Below are 17,451 nucleotides of genomic sequence, written 5' to 3' on the forward strand. Positions count from 1 at the left end.
ATATAAGAAATAAGTTAGATAGACCGCAAAGCGGTGAGGGCGAAGCCCGTGAGAACGCTTATGTTTCATTGACTTTCTCCAGTAACGAGAACTTTTATGAGATAATATTGAAGAGAGATGATTTTAATATGGTGTAAATGGTAGCTTGGGCAGCTTTAGGCGCAATGGGAACAAAAGCATTAGCATTTGGAGCAAAAGCACTTGGAGCTTATGACGCAGTAAATAAAATGAGTGGAGGAAGGGTTTCGAAGACATTAGATGCAAATAAAGGAAGATTGGAGGCTGGGTTGCAAAGAAGTTAAGATTAAATAAAATAGGGCTCATAAATAAAGCATCCAATTTGGTTGCGACTGAGTCAGAAAATGCTTTAGGAAAGGACGATGAGTTTGCAAAACACGCAAAAGACTTTAATGACCAGATGAAAGGTGAAACAATGCATTTAAATAGAGTCGATGGAACTAAAGAAAATGTTTCTTCTCCACAGTAGTTCTTCCGTATGGTCCCTATGGAATGTATGGAAACCCTTACGAAAGACCATTTGACCCATTGACTGGTGGAAGTAACTGGTATCATTATGGACGAAGAAGAAAGACAGTCAAGTTGGAGACAGACGTGAAGAAAGCAACTAAAAAGAAACCAAGGAAGAGAGTTATAAAGCAATGAATTCAACAGGGTGAAAAAAGAGGTGAAAAAAGAGGTGAGATTTCATCAATTCACCTAAATTTATTTTTGTGCTATGTTTTCATACGTGTGGGAGTGGTGATATCATTAATTTTTAAGTTTATTTTTTATTTTATTTTTATATAAATGACGAAAACTATTGAGATAACAAACTACAACGGTCATGAGTTCAAGAACTTGTTCTTCGTTCCTCGTGAAAATACATTCTATCAGATACGAGGGAGAAAAGGTAAAGTTAGTTTGAGCGTTTATGACTACAAGCATAATGGAAAGTTTATACAAGCATATGATACAAACGGTAAGCGTGTTTCATTAGCTTTGTCAAAACTTACAGGTATAAACTATGACAGTGATTTTGACCTATATGAAGAAGAAAGTGAGTCAGAAGATTATGAGCTGTTATATGAAGCACAGCAATGGGAGGAGTTGCAATACTTTTGTAAGTGAGAACGTTTATTTTTTACATTAGTGAGGTGAAGTGGTTGGCAGCTTTGTAAATATTTAAGGTTAAGTTAGTGTTGTCGTTTGTGTTGTAAAATATACGTTAACGGTTTTGTAAAGTGTCAAATTCACATATAATGGGTAAGGAGGCGCGCAGTGCCTCCGTACCCTTGATATGTATACTAACTGATGATGAAGAGTGGCATCCTGAAGCAGATCTTGACGGATTCAGTGATGATGACTTGGACTTCATTGATGAATACAACCTCAATTCAACTGAGGATGAGAGTTCAGTTGATCCTCCGTCGGATTACGAACCTGGTAATATCGCTGATGCTTTTTCACCAATTCCTGTTGAAGTCGAAGATCCTCCATCACACCTTCCAGATCAGATATTCTGCTCAATGGCAAGAGGAGGTGCCTCCTTTATCAATTGCGTAGATAAGGCTCCGCAGTTTGAAGCAATTTGCTTTTCTCAAGCGAAATATCTCAAAGAATTCGCGGATAGGAGAACTAAAAAAAACCACAGTGTCGATCACGTTAATGGCCTTGAAATACGTTTAAATGATGAACGATCTTCATTGAACGTAAGTTTACAAATGCTATTTACAATACTCACATTAGAGGCCTATAATCCCGAAGATATTAATGATGTATTTAAATTGTTTCATATTGAAAATGATGATGTTTACACAGATGTCCTCAGATTCATGGAAATTCTTCTACGAATGGGCAGATCAGTCAGGGTTTCTCCAGGACAGTTCTATCAGGATCTCGATTTCCGTGAACAGGGCGATCCAAGGCTGTTTATCACACATTTCTTCAGCCCAGATCTATGCGGTATTGTATATCTTGATGAAAATAACACTGTTCAACTTGTCAAAATGTTAAAACTGCCAGATGACGGAGATTTTAAAGATTTCATTAAGGAAAAGAAAATTATTAAGATGAGCAAATATTTGTTCATAGGAAGCAATCAACAATCCCAAGATGCGCAACCCGACATATTGGAGTTTTCCGATGGTAGCATTTATATTCGTTTTGCTATCATTTCATTAAAAATTGCAAGAAATGGATCACCATATTTTAAATTTTATAGAAGATTGGATCTTGAAGGTAAATTTGTAAGAATTACAAATCAATGGGTACGCGAGATGGAAAAAGAAAATGCAATCGGAAATCAGTTTATTTCTTTATATGTGAAAGGTAATGATCATAATGAATAAATGTATTTGTATCAAAGTTTTTTTTTTGGAAATAAAGTTAAGTAAGCTAATTGAGTAATTGTTGTAAACGAAAACGATAAAAACGGTTTGACATAAAAAGTGACACTTTACATGGCAAAAAATAGAGCCTTACTTTTGAGATACTTGAGATTGAAACTGAATCTTATGAGGCGGTGATCTTGAATCACTACCTCATAAGGTTCAGTTTCATATAAAATTTGTTGCAATTTGTTATTCTTTTGCAATTATTTCTTATAAGATTTTACATCTTTTAGCGGTAATGTTTGTTATCATGTATATATTATAAATATCTACACGATAACGAACATTCCTCGCTAAATTGCTGAGAAACTTTGAGGAAATGTCGAACAATTTCCTCAAAGTTTCTCAGATTTATATAGATCACTAGAGTCCCCTAGGCACTGATTCTGGTTCAGTACCTAGGAGGCTCTAGTTCTTTAACGAACTGATAAAATGTTTTTAAATTTTTGGATATTGCTACCTGTGAAGCACTGACTTCAAGTCAGTACCTCACAGGTAGCAATTACATTGAAAGATGGGAGAAACTTTGTCCGAATGTTAAACTATTCGGACAAAGTTTCTCCCATTTGTAGTGGAGATGGAAGGCTTTGAGGTATATTGTATTAATATATACCCCAAAGCCTTCCATCTCCACTTGAAAGTGTCCAAACTTTGGGTTAATAGTTTGCAAACTATTAACCCAAAGTTTGGACACTTTCTAGAAGGAATTGGAGGGTAAGAGATATACATTCATATGGTATATCTCTTACCCTCCAATTCCTTCTTAAAATGGGAGAAACTTTGTCCGAATGTTAAACTATTCGGACAAAGTTTCTCCCATTTTTGAAGGAATTGGAGGCTATGAGATACTGATGCAATGTCAGTAACTCATGGCTTCCAATTCCTTCCTAAAACTCATAAAAGTGGACATTACATGCATATAAAATTTGACATGTAAAGTCCACTTTTTGTGAGCGGGGATTTGACTCCGTCAAATCCCCTTTTTCGTTTACGAGATAATGGATATGATATCCATGTATATGGATATCATTAGTTATTAGAATGGAATGGATTGTTTAAAATAGGAGATTTTACATAATAGAATTTAAAGGAATTTGGATTTAAATGAGTGTATTGTGCACTCTTGTCGGTCACAGTGTCTCATTCTGGGAGACATTCAGAGGCAATGTCTCCCAGAATGAGACAATCTTCTGCAATCAGAATGTGATTGCAAAACTTTGACCGACAAGAGTGTATTGTGCACTCTTGTCGGTCTGCATGTCTCATTCCGGGAGACATTGTCACTGCATGTCTCCCAGAATGAGACAATCTGATGCAATCAGAATGTGGTTGCAAAACTTTGACCGACAAGAGTGCACAATACACTTAATGTTTTCAAATTTTCAGATTTAAATTTAATCTTTATTTTCATCATCATTTATAGTCTTGTTCCTTTATACAGTTATAATAAATTATCGTCAGATTCTAATATTTATGATTCTTACTACTCAATTCAATATAATTATGTTAGTCACTCATATTCAGGAGAATAATTTAAAAATCTATAGCTCATATTTTGATAGTTATATATTTAGATGATATATATTGCAATTCCGGTTTCAACACGATCAAATGCCAAACCAAGACAAAATATATATGAATTTTCAAAATATCGATTTACATTAGAATCTATATCTAATTTTATCAATACACAAGTAGTGAATGTTCAATACATCTTTGAGCAACGTGAATAGCACAATTTTATAGGATTATTAGTTGATTATATAAAATATAAGCCAAATCGAATCTGCTGTATAGTACTTTAGTTTATCATTGAATGTTAAATGTGTTCATATAAATATTTGAGTCAGATATCGCATTTTCTAATTTCAAAATTTATCTCATGAAGCTAGAATTTATTTGATCATACAACATCATGTTAGTCAAACCAGAGTTCAATGGCGATTCTAAAATGGAACAAATGCTTGTTTTATCAAAATGTTAAAATATTAATCTAAAAAACTTAATATCTAACCAAAACATTCTAGAATTATTATATACAGGTATGGGCAATCTAAATGCACACGGAATTCGGAAAATTAAAAAGAATATTTATGAGATTATTAAATCTTATGTAATTCAATGAAAAGTAGATAATATGAATATCTATAGGCTATATATCAAAATATGAGTTTTTGGTTTGACCAATACTATACTAATGTGATCAAATTAATCTGATTTCTTAGATTTTCATTTGAAGCATTTGCAGTAGTAGGAGTACCTTTATATATTAACATATTAAAAAATTGCGCTCCGATTCGCAGTTTCTTCATGATTTTGAGATTGCATTAGATTTCGCGATGCAGAAAAAAATCACTTTAGATTCCCGTCAAACTCTAAGTATAAGCATGTCTCTATATGTAGAAACTGTCTGCGCTATTTATTTCCCGGCTCAAAAAACCACGGTGTCTGTGTGAGGAAAATACCCATTTTAGGACCCTGGGTAGGGGGTCATGAAAATTTTCCAAGAGTTGGAAATATAGGGTAAAATTTAGTAAAGAATAAACATTTTATATATAAGTATATTATATTAAAACACACAAATATATTATAAGATAAAGAATCATGCTACATCAACATTCTTGAATTCATAATCGTGATTTTCTGTTGCATTCGAATCATTACGGAATCTTGGCTCAGCCCATTCAAATCCAGTCATTGTAGATTTACGAGGAATTAAAAACCTGAATCTTCCTGTGCCGAAAACTTGTCTCATGTTTTCTTCATAACAAAGATCGTACGGGCGATATTTGGATGATGAAAGAATTTCTACTACAGTAGTGTTTGTCTTCACGCGGTACATTACGTCCATTTTCAGACCGGTCAAGCAGATTAGTAAAACTAAAAGTAATCCAGCCATGCAGTAAACAATTATTACGAATTCGCCTAAATAGAAGTATGGAAAGAGCAACTGTACAAGGAAAACTGTTGTAAGTATTTGGCCCCATGTTAACATTACAAGAAAAGGCTGCATATTTTTCACTGCAACACATCTTCCAAGAGCCGGACAATGATGGTCCATTCTTAAGTGGCATTTATTGCAAAAGCTGCAATGATGGCATCTTGGTGGTTTCGGAAGACCGCATTTGTCGCAAACTGGTAAAGATCTGAGTAAATTTTCATTAATTCGATGATTTCGTACATTATTTCGGAGAGCTTCTTGAAGTGTTCCATTATCTCCTGAAATTGCATATATTATTGAGTATAAATACATGAAAAGAGGTGGAAGGTCGAGTATGAATAAAAGCATTACTATTACTTTTCCAGATTCTCTTGACATTGGAAAAATTAGAAAGATCCAATTCATAGCTGCAATTCCAACAATTCCAGCAGTCAGCATAGTTGGTCCAAATACTCTGAAGAAATAGTATGCTATTGTATGAAAGATGTCACGCTTTGCGGGCACAATTGCCATCTGCAACATTCATCAATAACACTTTTTAATGTAAATATAACTATACTATAATTGTAGAATCAATGCATCCATAAAATCCTACGAAATCAAAAGGTTTCAAATGGAAAATTCTAAGAAATTAGTTATTTTGAAAAATAAACTATGGGATCGTTTGTTATATATGATTTTAATAATAATTATCATTATAAAATATGAAAATATGATGAAATTAAATTGTGATAATTTTATTTAGATGTTTCCAAGTCATTCTTACGGGGAATTTATTTTACTCATGCTATTGTTTAGATTTTTTATGTTTTCACCTTGTGACCATCCCAACAACCGTTTGACAACGGTTTGGTCCTGCCTTTTTCTTCAAGTATGGTACGCACATCTGTTCTTGCTGATGCACTCAAGGCTATCACAAACGCTGAACGCCGTGGTATGCGTCAGGTTCTCATTCGCCCATCATCAAAGGTCATCATCGCCTTCCTTAAGGTTATGGCCCATCGTAACTACATCGGTGACTTCGAGGTTATCGATGACCACCGCTCTGGCAAGATTGTTATTAACCTTCTTGGCCGTCTTAACAAATGCGTTGCTATCTGCCCACGTTTCGATGTCGGACTCGGTGAGCTCGAAATGTGGCAGGCCAAGCTCCTCCCATCCCGCCAATTCGGCTTCGTTGTTCTCTCCACAGACAAGGGCATCATGGATCATGAAGAGGCTCGTAAGAAGAACGCTGGTGGCAAGATTCTTGGTATGTTCTTCTAAAAATTGTTATATTGGATGATTAAATTTATCCAAGTTCTACCTTACGAGTCAGCCATTCGTTGAATGGATTACATTGTTAGTTTGACAATGTAAGGTCTATTTTTTACCGGAAGCACCTTAGGGACTGGCAACCTCTAAGACTTCCAAATCATCCGCTCTGAGAATTGATTATGGAAAATTATCTTTGAGTTGAGATTAAGATAATTTATTTTTTTTTCTTGAGAATTAATTAATCTGAGTGCCTTCAAAATCATTTACTTAACTATCTTAAGTAATTCCATAGACCTGACTTAGATTTTTTATTAATAATCTTGAACTATTGATATGATTTCTGAGTTATTGGTCAATTTATGCCAAAATCAATTAGAAAACTTAGTTAGAGTTAGAGTTCATTAGAGTTTGCTTAAATATTCTTATATTTCATTTGATATTTCAAATTATGATAATATTTTTTTGAAAAAATAGTATTAAAAGAGATTGTAATTTCGTTAAAGAATTCAACATTTATGAAACGATTAAAAATAGAGCATGATCTTTCCTTTATTTCGTTGGGAAGAAGATTTCACAAAATTCATCGTAAGTTAATTCACCATCACCATCCTCATCGAACTCCTTGATTAAATATTCAACTTGCTTTTCTGTCTTGTCTTCTCCAACTAAATGGTAAGCAGCCAAAATATCTTTTACGCCAATCTTAGCGTTCTTATCAAAGTCAAACTGTCCAAATGCTTTCTCAACTACATCTCTACGTGTTTGCTCGCCGTATTGTTTGAGAGCAATCTTTTGGAAAATTTTGAATGGCATTCCATCTTTGAGGCATTCATAGTGCTCAAAGTACTTATCTGTCTTTGTTTTTGTCATTTCAAAGCCAAGTGAACGAAATGCGTATCTGAATTCATGTTTATCGAGTGTATTTGAGTTGTTTGTATCAAATGTATGGAAGGCCTTTTCGATTTCTTCTTGGTGATTCTTTTCTATGATTTCTTGTCTTGGATCGGCCTCTTCCTGCTTAATTCCACTGCGGCGAGAACTCATTTTTTGCCGTAACGGTTACTGCTCAAACTGAAAGCGATAATGTAAAGAAGGTGATATACATAATTTATCAATTTTGATACGTTCATATCCCATACATATTATTTACCAAAGAAAGCTTGCCTCAATATCAGCAATTTTCCTTTGATTCTTTTAATTTGTTTTATTTGGTTTTGTACAACATAAATACAAATTTCATGCATCGAATACATCTCATTTTTGCAGTCCCATATTGAAAATATCAATTTCAAAAATTAGGTTAATCTTTCTAGTATAATTGGGATGTGTTAATTATACTAGAGGAGTATAAGAATATTCTAAGCGATTCACAAATGGCATTTACCTCAAGATGTATCTTAGCAAATTTACAATATCATTTTCCCTCAATATTGAATTATTGCCGTTAAACCTCTGATTAGATCAAGAATTTAAATGTATTAGAATGGCTCTTCAATCTAACATTCGATTCATATGTGAAGAAATCTTAAATTACAGGATAAATCGATTGCTTTCCCCTATGATATAGACTCTATATACAAATTAAATATCAGATAAATCATTTAAATGTGATATATGCTTAATCACATGTACGTTTAAAATGATTTATAGATTTGTGTAGCAATGGCGCTTCACGCCAATGTTTGATGAAAATTTTGTTGAAAATTTTTTTTCAAATAATGAGTAAAGAATGCATTCAAGTTTTTGCAAGAGTTCGCCCATGCGGAGACCCTGCAAATGACTTTAATGGTGTTGCTATCGATGAGCTTGATGGGCATAGTCTCCGTTTCAACTTACCTCCAGGAGTTTCATCTGGAGTTCCAGCCACACACCATTTCAACTTCTCTGGTATATTCTGGAAGGATAGCGAGCAGACTCAGATATTCGATGTTGTTGGCAGACCTTTACTCGAACACGCTTTGAATGGATACAATGCAACTCTTTTCGCTTATGGCCAAACTGGCTCAGGCAAGACATTTACCATTATAGGCGATGGCACAAGAGAAAACGCAGGCATTGTTCCACGCGCTATTGAAGTCGTTTACGAGAAAAAGAAACAACCAGATTATCAAAACCTCGAAATTCAAATATCATACTTAGAAATATACAACAACGTAGCATATGACCTTCTTACTGCTTCTCCGAACAAGCAAATGAACAAATTAGAGGATTTAACAAAAGTTACATTCGTTGAAAAAGGAAATAAGACATTATTCAAAGATTTACTGACAGAGAAATCTCCTACATTCGAGAGTGCCCATAAACTCTTCTGGCTTGGCGAAACTGCGAGACAAAAAGCCGCAACAGTTAATAACAAATATTCATCACGTAGCCACACGATCTTTACATTCCATTTCACTCTCGAGACAGATACAAGGAAGCTCAAATCCCAAATCAACTTCGTTGACTTAGCCGGTTCCGAAAAATTTGGTTCATTAGAAGGCGAAGTCGATCAAAGGAAGCGAGAAGCACGAGCCATCAATATGTCATTACACAACCTACAGCAAGTCATTATTGGCCTAAACGAGAAGAGATCTCATATTCCATTCCGAGATTCCGTTTTAACAAGGTTTTTGAAGGACTCCCTCATCGGCAATGTCAAGACCTCCATGATTGCCACCATCTCTACCAACAAAAACCACATTCCCGAGTCAATTTCCACCTGCAGATTTGGCGAATCTGTTGCGGAGATCCAGACAAAGACATCTATCAACGAAATGGAGATGTCTCCCAAAGAAGTCATCGAGAGATTACGATCCGAAGTCGCCAGGCTAAGGGAAGAACTCGCATCAGTCAGATTTGGCGGTTCTACAAGCAGCGACAACCTTTCTGCGCCAACAAGTCTTCTTTCCAGCCGCGGCCGATTAAGTGCAGACGAATCCAAAGAGCTGAAAGAGAGGGTTGACGCATATCTCAACGATGACAAACAAACTCTTGAGCTTTCCAACATGAGACAAGCCAATTTCTGTCTGGATTACATGAAAGAGATCATCAAGAAGAACTATTCATCATCATTACAAGTTTCTGCACTTGCACAGAAGCTGAAAGACTCAGAACTGAAAGTTACGAGGCTTGTCAACATGATGAAAGAGAGACAGAAGAGCAGAGATGCAGGGGAAAGCGGGATATCAAGAGAAGCTGCTTTCATTCAGTTCCGAAACACTCATGAGAAGTATCAAGAGGAGTTATCAATCCACGAACAGTTGAAAGATGTGTTGAAACAGGCAGAAGCATTGGGAGACAGAGCAAAACAACTGAGGACACAAATGGACCTTCTTCACAACGAAATATCGAATTTGGAAGAGGAAGACGAAGAAGTTTCATCAGAACTAAATAACGCAGAAGGAATAGAAACAAATGAATTGCAGGCGAAACTGGAAAGAGTTCAGAATCTTGCTGTTGATAAAGAAGTAGAATTGGAAGAAATAACTTCTGAGTTTAATGAAACTGTTGAAAAAATTGGAAAGTCTAAGGAATTGGTTGCAAAACTGCAGAAAGATATAAAACAAGTGAGAGAAATTGTTCAGAATGATTTTAAGGAATTTTGGGAAAAAACTATTCTTGGATACACAAATAAAGAAGAACCTGGAACACCTTCAACACCTAGAAAGATTCCGCACGCAAAATATAACTCACTTAGACCTTTGACTCCTTCAAAATAACTTTTTTTATTTTTGTTGTTATTATATATTATATATATTTTTTTGTTTTAAATTTATTCATTGGAATTTATAAAATGTAATTTTATATAAAACTCAGTTTCTTTTTCTTTTTCGATAAAAATGTTCCTTAATTAACCTTCATACATCTTTCATGGGGTAAAAACGAATCATAGGGGTTCATATATACAAGAACTCAGGCTGAATAAATATTGTGCATATGGTTTGCAGAACTCTCATGATAATTAAATCCAAAAAAATGTGACATTTTGGGTGTATCGTTCATCCCAATGATGGCTTGTTCAAAAAATCGCATGTCATTTTTGGGAGTTGTAAATAAAATATGACACCCATTAATATTCATCTTGCACTATTCAAAATAAATTGAGGAACTATGAGTGATTTTCAGAGCTTCTGATTGAATTTTAGCACTCTTTATCTCATTGAGAAAAATTGATATGGAAATACTCCTCTTAATGGTGCACTTTCAATTTTCTGACATCTACTCGATTTTTTTCATGACAAAAGATGTTCAAATCATCTTTTTTATAACCTGATATATTATTCATTACAATGACAAGTCATAGACGTATATGCTAACGTTTTGACTGAAAAATAATCATATATGGAGCAAAAAATCGTACTATTTTTTTTTACCTTTTGAATTTACATTTTTAATTTATCGAGAAATGAATACAAGACAGAGAATATATATGTACTACATAATAATTAAAGGGCATAAAAGAGTTATGATATTAAAAGAAAATGTTTTGTAAGATTGAGATTTGCAATCAGGAAGAGGAATATAATGGATTATAGATGAATCTGCAGGTGTATTACGGAAAAAAGCATTTGAATCAATATTCAATTTATATTCTTTATTTTGAATTTCTATATATTCTATACTTTTACATGTATAAAAGAAATAACCTTGTATAGTTCTAACTGATGAAGGAAATATTACATATTTGGTAAAGTTATGAAAAGAAAAGGCAGCAAGCCAAATAAGCTCAACGCCTTGAGGAACTGCAATGAATGTTTCATTTCGATTTGGAGGCCAAAAATATAAAATAGTCTCATCTTTAGAAAATAAAGTTCCATTGATATCTTTAAAATATTTATTTGATTCATTTACAAAAATATTTTTGATAGTATATGTATAATCAAACGATTGATCTGATGATATTTTTTGCAATGATGATGGCAAATAAACATTTTCAACTTGTAAATTAAAAAAAAGTTATTATTTATTTGCATGAGTGAATTATCAAACGAAACATTGATTAACTTCGTGTCAAATATGAAAGCATTTTGTTCAATTATATTAAAACCTCGAAGCTCAAGAGATTTCGCATTTTGATTTTCGTTGTGTCCGGAAAATGTTCCAGAACCTTCAATAATGAATGCAGATTCGCCTGTAGTAGCATACATCTTATTGACTACTATTTAAAAATTATATATATTTCATTGGAATATCCTTTTGGAAAGTGTCACTTTTTATAATTTTAAAGGTTGGTAAAGAACTAATCATATAGTTATCATTAGTAGTATATGTTGATGGGTTTTGTGACTTTTTTTGTAAACGTAAGAATTCATACAATATCGAGCGATTTTGTATCATTTTTTTTAACATATGAAGTAAAAAATGTATGATTCTTACGGTTTTTATTCTTACGTTTTTGAATAAATCAAGATTTAAAAAATTTTCAAAATTGTAAGACATTTACACTCAGCCCATACATAATGAAATAAAAAATAATTTTTTAAAAAAAAATAAACTTTAAAAAAATTAAAGTTATTTTTAAAATAATTTATTTCATCTTTTATAAAAGAAGCTATATATAGATGATGTCAGATATTCCGCGATTAATTAAACATTGTTTAAATCCTGAATGGAATCAATGGAGTCATAATCAAAGACCTCATAAACGAGAAAAAGAAATTAGAAACTAATGATTATTTGAATTTATGAAATCAATTATTTGATTCATTCTTTCTTCAATCTCTTCTATTCTTTTTGTTAAATCATCAATTTTCATTAATGAGGTGATTCTTGATTGAGGAATAGATTTCAAACTAACCACTCCTTTTATTTTTGAAATTTTGAATCCATCAACTTTAAACATTTTATTCAATTTACACGTTGTCAATTCTTCAAATAATTTTTTATTATTAGCATAATAGTCATTAAATTCTTCAACAGATGAAAAAATTTTTATTTCAGTAATTGGTTTAACAACGTTTATTTTTTGTTGAACATTTTCACTTTCATTTATTTCTTCCTCCTCCGTTTCATTTATTTTTAAAATCGGTTTCATTTATCATTAAATAAAAATTAGAATATAAGTGATGAAATATATTTTTTAATTAATATTAAATCAGAAATGGCGGCAGGATTCTTTAAAAAATTATGGGATGGAATTAAGAAAGCTGCGGGTTGGGTTCATAAAAAGATTATTAAACCCATTGCAAACTTTTTGGCACCAGTAGCGAAAACGGCAGGAACTATCATAGGTGGGGTATTAGGTACTAAAGCAGGTAATCCGGCGATGGGAGCACAAGCAGGTAACGCAATTGGTGGAATAGCTGAAGGAATACTTAATAAAATAGGGGGTAGATAGTGGAAAAATAAATTATTTTAAAATTATTTTTATCTTAGTATCGGTTGTAGTCTTTGATAAACTTTTTCTCGTTTATTTAAAACTTCTCTTATTGGGGCAGCTTTTGGTGTTATTGATTCAGCAACATCACTAATTGCTTCTTTATTCTTAAATATCCAATTTGCTCCCTTCTTCATTGTTTCCCAAACTTTACTCGCTCCTCTTTTTACTCTATCCCACAGTTTCTTAAATATACCTGCAGCCATAGTTGATTATTTCATTAAAATTAAAAATTCATTTTCATCTTTTAATTTTGATTTTTTATTTATTAATAAATGACGACTAACTATTTAGTGCCAAACACTAAACCGATTAATGGAAATGTGTTTCATTCATTCGAAAAGATAAATGAAATATTCGCAAAGAATGACGGTAGAAGATATTATAGAGAACTTGCAAGTTCATGCTATGACTCTGATGCTCCATATTTTGATGATAAACAAACTCATTTAAGAATTACAAATCCGGCTCATGATGTGAACCAATTAGGTGACACATATATTAAACGCAAAGTTAAAGCAACTCTAGTTTCAAATAAAGCTTTCACATGTGATGCCGCTTTTAAATGTATGCGTTTATTCGTTGGTTACAAATCATCAAATCAAAGCTTTAAACAATTAGAAGTAGAAACCGAAAGAGGTGATGCCGGTTATCTTCAGATGGATTGCGCCCGTGAATCTTTTGCATTTGCAACATATAAACCAAAATCAGAAAGGAAAGTTAAAAAGTTTGTTCATTCGTTATATAATAATGTTCAAAAATATGATAACTCAGTATGTGGTAAATATATTGACCCTTCAGAAGTTTTCAAGAGAGCAAATGAAGAAGTTGATGTCACTTTTGATATGATTATTCCGGTAAATGATTTGTTAGCATTTCAGGCGTTCGATGATTATCCTAAATCATTTGGTGATATCATTCTTAAATATTATGTTTTCAGGGATACTTTAGTATTTTGTCAGGTTGACCCGTTAAGAGTTGCTGATTTACAAAATTACGTTTATGAAAAGATAACTGATGAAAATTATGAAAAGATTATGAATCATGTTTATAAATATGATCGCAAATTCCAACAAATCGGACTTCCTGCCAAATTAATTACAAGCTTAGTCGCTACATCTGCTGACGCAACAGTTGAAGACGTTATTATTTCATGCACAAAGATGGAAGTTTTAGAGGATAAATGCATTACACCAGGATACGGTTTAATTGAAGAATCAGTTAAAGCAATACCACGTTTATTTAGTAAGGAAGATCCATTCATGATTTCCAGCTCAACATATTGACGTTCGTTCACTAAATGGAGGTTGCATCACTCCTGAAGGTATTAGCTCAGATTTCTCATACGCTCTTCATAATGTTACAGATGTTGTGTTAGCATTTCCGAAGAATGCAATGCAAAGAACGGTTTTAGAAAATCCAATGCTTCGAGGTCTTCAGGTCACTATAGATTCCAGAAACTTCCCCGATCAAGCGATGACCACAGTGGGTGACATATTCTTTACACGTATGCTTCAAGCTTCTGATTTAGATGGAGTGAATGAATGCACGGAAGAATACGAGGACTCATTAACTAGACCAATGAATGCAGATGATGGCATGCCATTAGCTAGAACATGGAAAGACCAAACTTCATTCTTATGCACTATTCCAGTTCAACGTGATGGAGGGGGTATATTCTTTGATGGATTTAGAAACTTTCAACTCACAAGTTACAGTACAAGTGAAAGCTTATCCAATCATTCAGGGTGAAAATGACACTTACTGTTCAAAGGTGACAAATCCTCCTCAGGTTTGGTTTACTAGGACTACATATTGGACATGGACACCGGATGAAGGTTTGAAATATCATCCAACAGGTACACCACCACAGTATAGAAGTTCATATGATGAAATATTGATGAATAGAAATGTTTAAAATTATAAATTTATTTTTGATTAAATGGATTTAAATTCATCCCCCTTATGAAGAATTAGCAGGAGTATATAATACATACGTAGATGATATGATTAATGAAGCATTGAGTGATAATAGAAATGCTCTATCTAAGGAAAAATTAATGAAAATTCCATATTCTGAATGTTACTTAAATTCAATCACTGCAGCAATTGGTAAACAAAATAAAGGTAAAACATTAACGATATTAAAACAAATTATCATTATTGCTAACACTTCCCCCCATTCACATGTGTTAATTTATATCAACCGTTCAGGTTCACCTTCAGATGATACATTTGAATCTTTAAAGCATTTAATCAAAATTCCAATTATTTATTTATCACAAGAAGAAGCAGAAGATTATTTAAAAACTTTTTAATGTATAAAGAATTATATAATACAATCAAGAAGCAAGGATTAGAGATAAAATTATTGATAAACAACGGGATGAATTATTTGAAACACTTTCTATTTCAAATTTTGATAGAGAATTTGCATTCACTCATTTTTCTAGATGATGCAGTGAAATCAAAACTAATAACAAATGAGAAATCATATTTTAATCAGTTATTAACTCAATGTCGACACATTCAGTGTTCATTCTTCATGGCTGTTCAATACTTCAAAGCATTAAGCACAAACATTAAATCAAATCTATCAACACTTTTCATTTTCAGTGGGTTTAGTCGTCAACAGTTGAACGTTATGCTTTATCAAGTGAATTTACCAATGAGCATTAATGAACTTTACACACAATATCAGCAATTAGGTGAACATGGAAAAATAATAGTTGATTTAAATAAAGGAAGTGTTAAATTTGATTAACTTTTTATAATTAATTTTTATTTTTTATTTATAATTAAACATGACAGAAATGGCAAATCTTCTACAGGTTCCATTAAAACAAGGGACAAACAAAAGGGGTGCATATAATAGAACTATGAAAGTTCCTGATGGAATGAAAGAATTAGTTCATATTGTTGCTGGTCTTCAAAAAGATGTTAAACAAATGAGAAACGTTTTAACATTACCAGAAGCTCAAGCATATGCCAAACGTCAAGGTCCAAATTGGGAAGCACACGAAGCAGACATTACGGGTCCAAATGGAAAACCTGATGGTATAAATGAAGTTTTCGTTACTGATGGTCAAGGTAATATTAAAGTCATAAATGGTTACAAATTAACTATAACTGATTATCCTAAACGTAAAGCATATAATGAACGTTATCCTATGCAATTTGATGAAAATGGAAAAGCTGTTAAACAATACATTGGAGAAGGTGAAAATGGTCCAATTAATTCATTACCGTTATAATCCATATTCTTATTTCAATGAAGAATTAAATGCTATTGAAGAGGGACCGGATGGATTACCACGATATTCTAACCAGTTTGATGGTCAATATGCAAATATTAGACCTGAAATTTCAGCTAAGAAATTCTTTAAAAGTTGCTTTATTCGATCCAGTTTTCGCAAATGTTAAAGATGAACTTAAACAGCAATTCCAACCAATTATAGTAGCAAGAATTGCATCGGGTGCTTTATCTCAAGCATTCAAAGATTTAATTAAGAAACCATTATATCAGCAACGAGGTTTAACTTATGATTTAGTTAAGGAATCAGATAAAAGAAAATTTGAGAAATCAGATGATTATAAGAATGCAATTAATGAATATATTAAGTCTATTAATTACGATGAAACAGCTAAAAATCAACTTCATGAACAAATACAGGAATAATAGATTCAAAAGTTCCAGCAAAATAAAAGTTTAAATATATTTTTTTATTCGAATATAAATGAGAAGACGTTTCACTAGTCAAAAGAACACTAACGCAAAAGCAGAGATTACGGTTGGTTATAACGTAAATGATGATAAATCACGAATTATTCAAAATGTTAAAGTTAATGTTAGCCCCGAATTAACAAGGTCAGCAACTCAACCAAATTTATTAACTCGTGACTTACCGAAGAATGAGGAGAATGAAGAAAACCATGAGAATGGAGACCCAATCATTTTATCTGAACCCGGTAAAGAACCCGTTGAAATTCCCACTTATCCAACATACCCCCCGCCTCTTTCATCAAACATCGAGAACCCATATAAAATAGACATTAATTCTGAATTAATGAAAATTTACCGTGATATAATAATTAATAATTATGATTCAATAATAAATTTAATTGACCAATCCGGTTTAATTATTTTACCTTATGAATCATTAATTCACATTATCGCCATTCTGTGTGATGTTCAAGATTCAGACGTTAAGATTCAATTTTTCATAGATGATGAGGTTTCATGCTGTGGAACAGTTGCAAAAATAAATCCTATAAAGGATATTAGCACAATTAAGATATCAAAGAACGGAACAACAACTGAACTTCATTTAACATATAATGATATTTATAATAAAATAGTTGATGAATATAAAATATCACTTGAAAAATTCTTTGTTAAGGCTATTTAATATTCAAGCATTAACATTATCGAATAATAATCCTTTGAATCATAATCAATAATAATTGACCTTTCACCAGTTTCTATCGTTTGTTTTATTTCTTTT

The 17,451-nt window shown here is 32.6% G+C and overlaps 7 protein-coding genes across 7 annotated transcripts, besides 4 other annotated features; 4 read left to right on the forward strand and 3 right to left on the reverse strand.

Moving 5' to 3' along the window:
- Positions 1–1,310: part of a mobile genetic element that runs on past the window's edge.
- Positions 638–807: a terminal%2Cinverted (terminal inverted repeat of Maverick-1B transposon ID:TVAGG3_0035550).
- On the forward strand, positions 808–1,128 carry TVAGG3_0035740 (uncharacterized protein; the record flags this gene model as incomplete). The annotated part of the gene is made up of 1 exon (XM_001325551.1): positions 808–1,128. The coding sequence occupies one exon, from the start codon at positions 808–810 to the stop codon at positions 1,126–1,128; it is 321 nt and encodes a 106-aa protein (XP_001325586.1).
- Positions 1,311–2,407: 1,097 nt separating the features above from the next.
- Positions 2,408–3,386: a mobile genetic element.
- Positions 3,387–4,923: 1,537 nt separating this feature from the next.
- On the reverse strand, positions 4,924–5,879 carry TVAGG3_0035760 (cysteine S-palmitoyltransferase protein; the record flags this gene model as incomplete). The annotated part of the gene is made up of 1 exon (XM_001325549.1): positions 4,993–5,853. One exon carries the CDS (start codon positions 5,851–5,853, stop codon positions 4,993–4,995), a length of 861 nt encoding a protein of 286 aa, XP_001325584.1.
- Positions 5,880–6,061: 182 nt separating this feature from the next.
- TVAGG3_0035770 (Chain W Ribosomal Protein S15a) lies at positions 6,062–6,947 on the forward strand (the record flags this gene model as incomplete). The annotated part of the gene is made up of 1 exon (XM_001325548.2): positions 6,205–6,597. One exon carries the CDS (start codon positions 6,205–6,207, stop codon positions 6,595–6,597), a length of 393 nt encoding a protein of 130 aa, XP_001325583.1.
- A 133-nt stretch (positions 6,948–7,080) lies between these two features.
- TVAGG3_0035780 (calcium ion binding) lies at positions 7,081–7,682 on the reverse strand (the record flags this gene model as incomplete). The annotated part of the gene is made up of 1 exon (XM_001325547.2): positions 7,138–7,632. The coding sequence occupies one exon, from the start codon at positions 7,630–7,632 to the stop codon at positions 7,138–7,140; it is 495 nt and encodes a 164-aa protein (XP_001325582.1).
- Positions 7,683–8,300: 618 nt separating this feature from the next.
- Positions 8,301–10,290, forward strand: TVAGG3_0035790 (microtubule motor protein; the record flags this gene model as incomplete). Its single annotated transcript, XM_001325546.1, has 1 exon — positions 8,307–10,289. One exon carries the CDS (start codon positions 8,307–8,309, stop codon positions 10,287–10,289), a length of 1,983 nt encoding a protein of 660 aa, XP_001325581.1.
- A 2,646-nt stretch (positions 10,291–12,936) lies between these two features.
- TVAGG3_0035800 (uncharacterized protein) lies at positions 12,937–13,152 on the reverse strand (the record flags this gene model as incomplete). Its single annotated transcript, XM_001325545.1, has 1 exon — positions 12,937–13,152. The coding sequence occupies one exon, from the start codon at positions 13,150–13,152 to the stop codon at positions 12,937–12,939; it is 216 nt and encodes a 71-aa protein (XP_001325580.1).
- A 1,860-nt stretch (positions 13,153–15,012) lies between these two features.
- Positions 15,013–17,451: part of a mobile genetic element that runs on past the window's edge.
- On the forward strand, positions 15,751–16,090 carry TVAGG3_0035820 (uncharacterized protein; the record flags this gene model as incomplete). The annotated part of the gene is made up of 1 exon (XM_051220583.1): positions 15,751–16,090. A coding segment is annotated over one exon (340 nt), but the record flags the coding sequence as incomplete, so codon positions are not given.

This window comes from Trichomonas vaginalis, chromosome IV (genome assembly GCF_026262505.1).
Source record: "Trichomonas vaginalis G3 chromosome IV, whole genome shotgun sequence".
In the NCBI taxonomy this organism is placed as follows: domain Eukaryota; phylum Parabasalia; order Trichomonadida; family Trichomonadidae; genus Trichomonas; species Trichomonas vaginalis.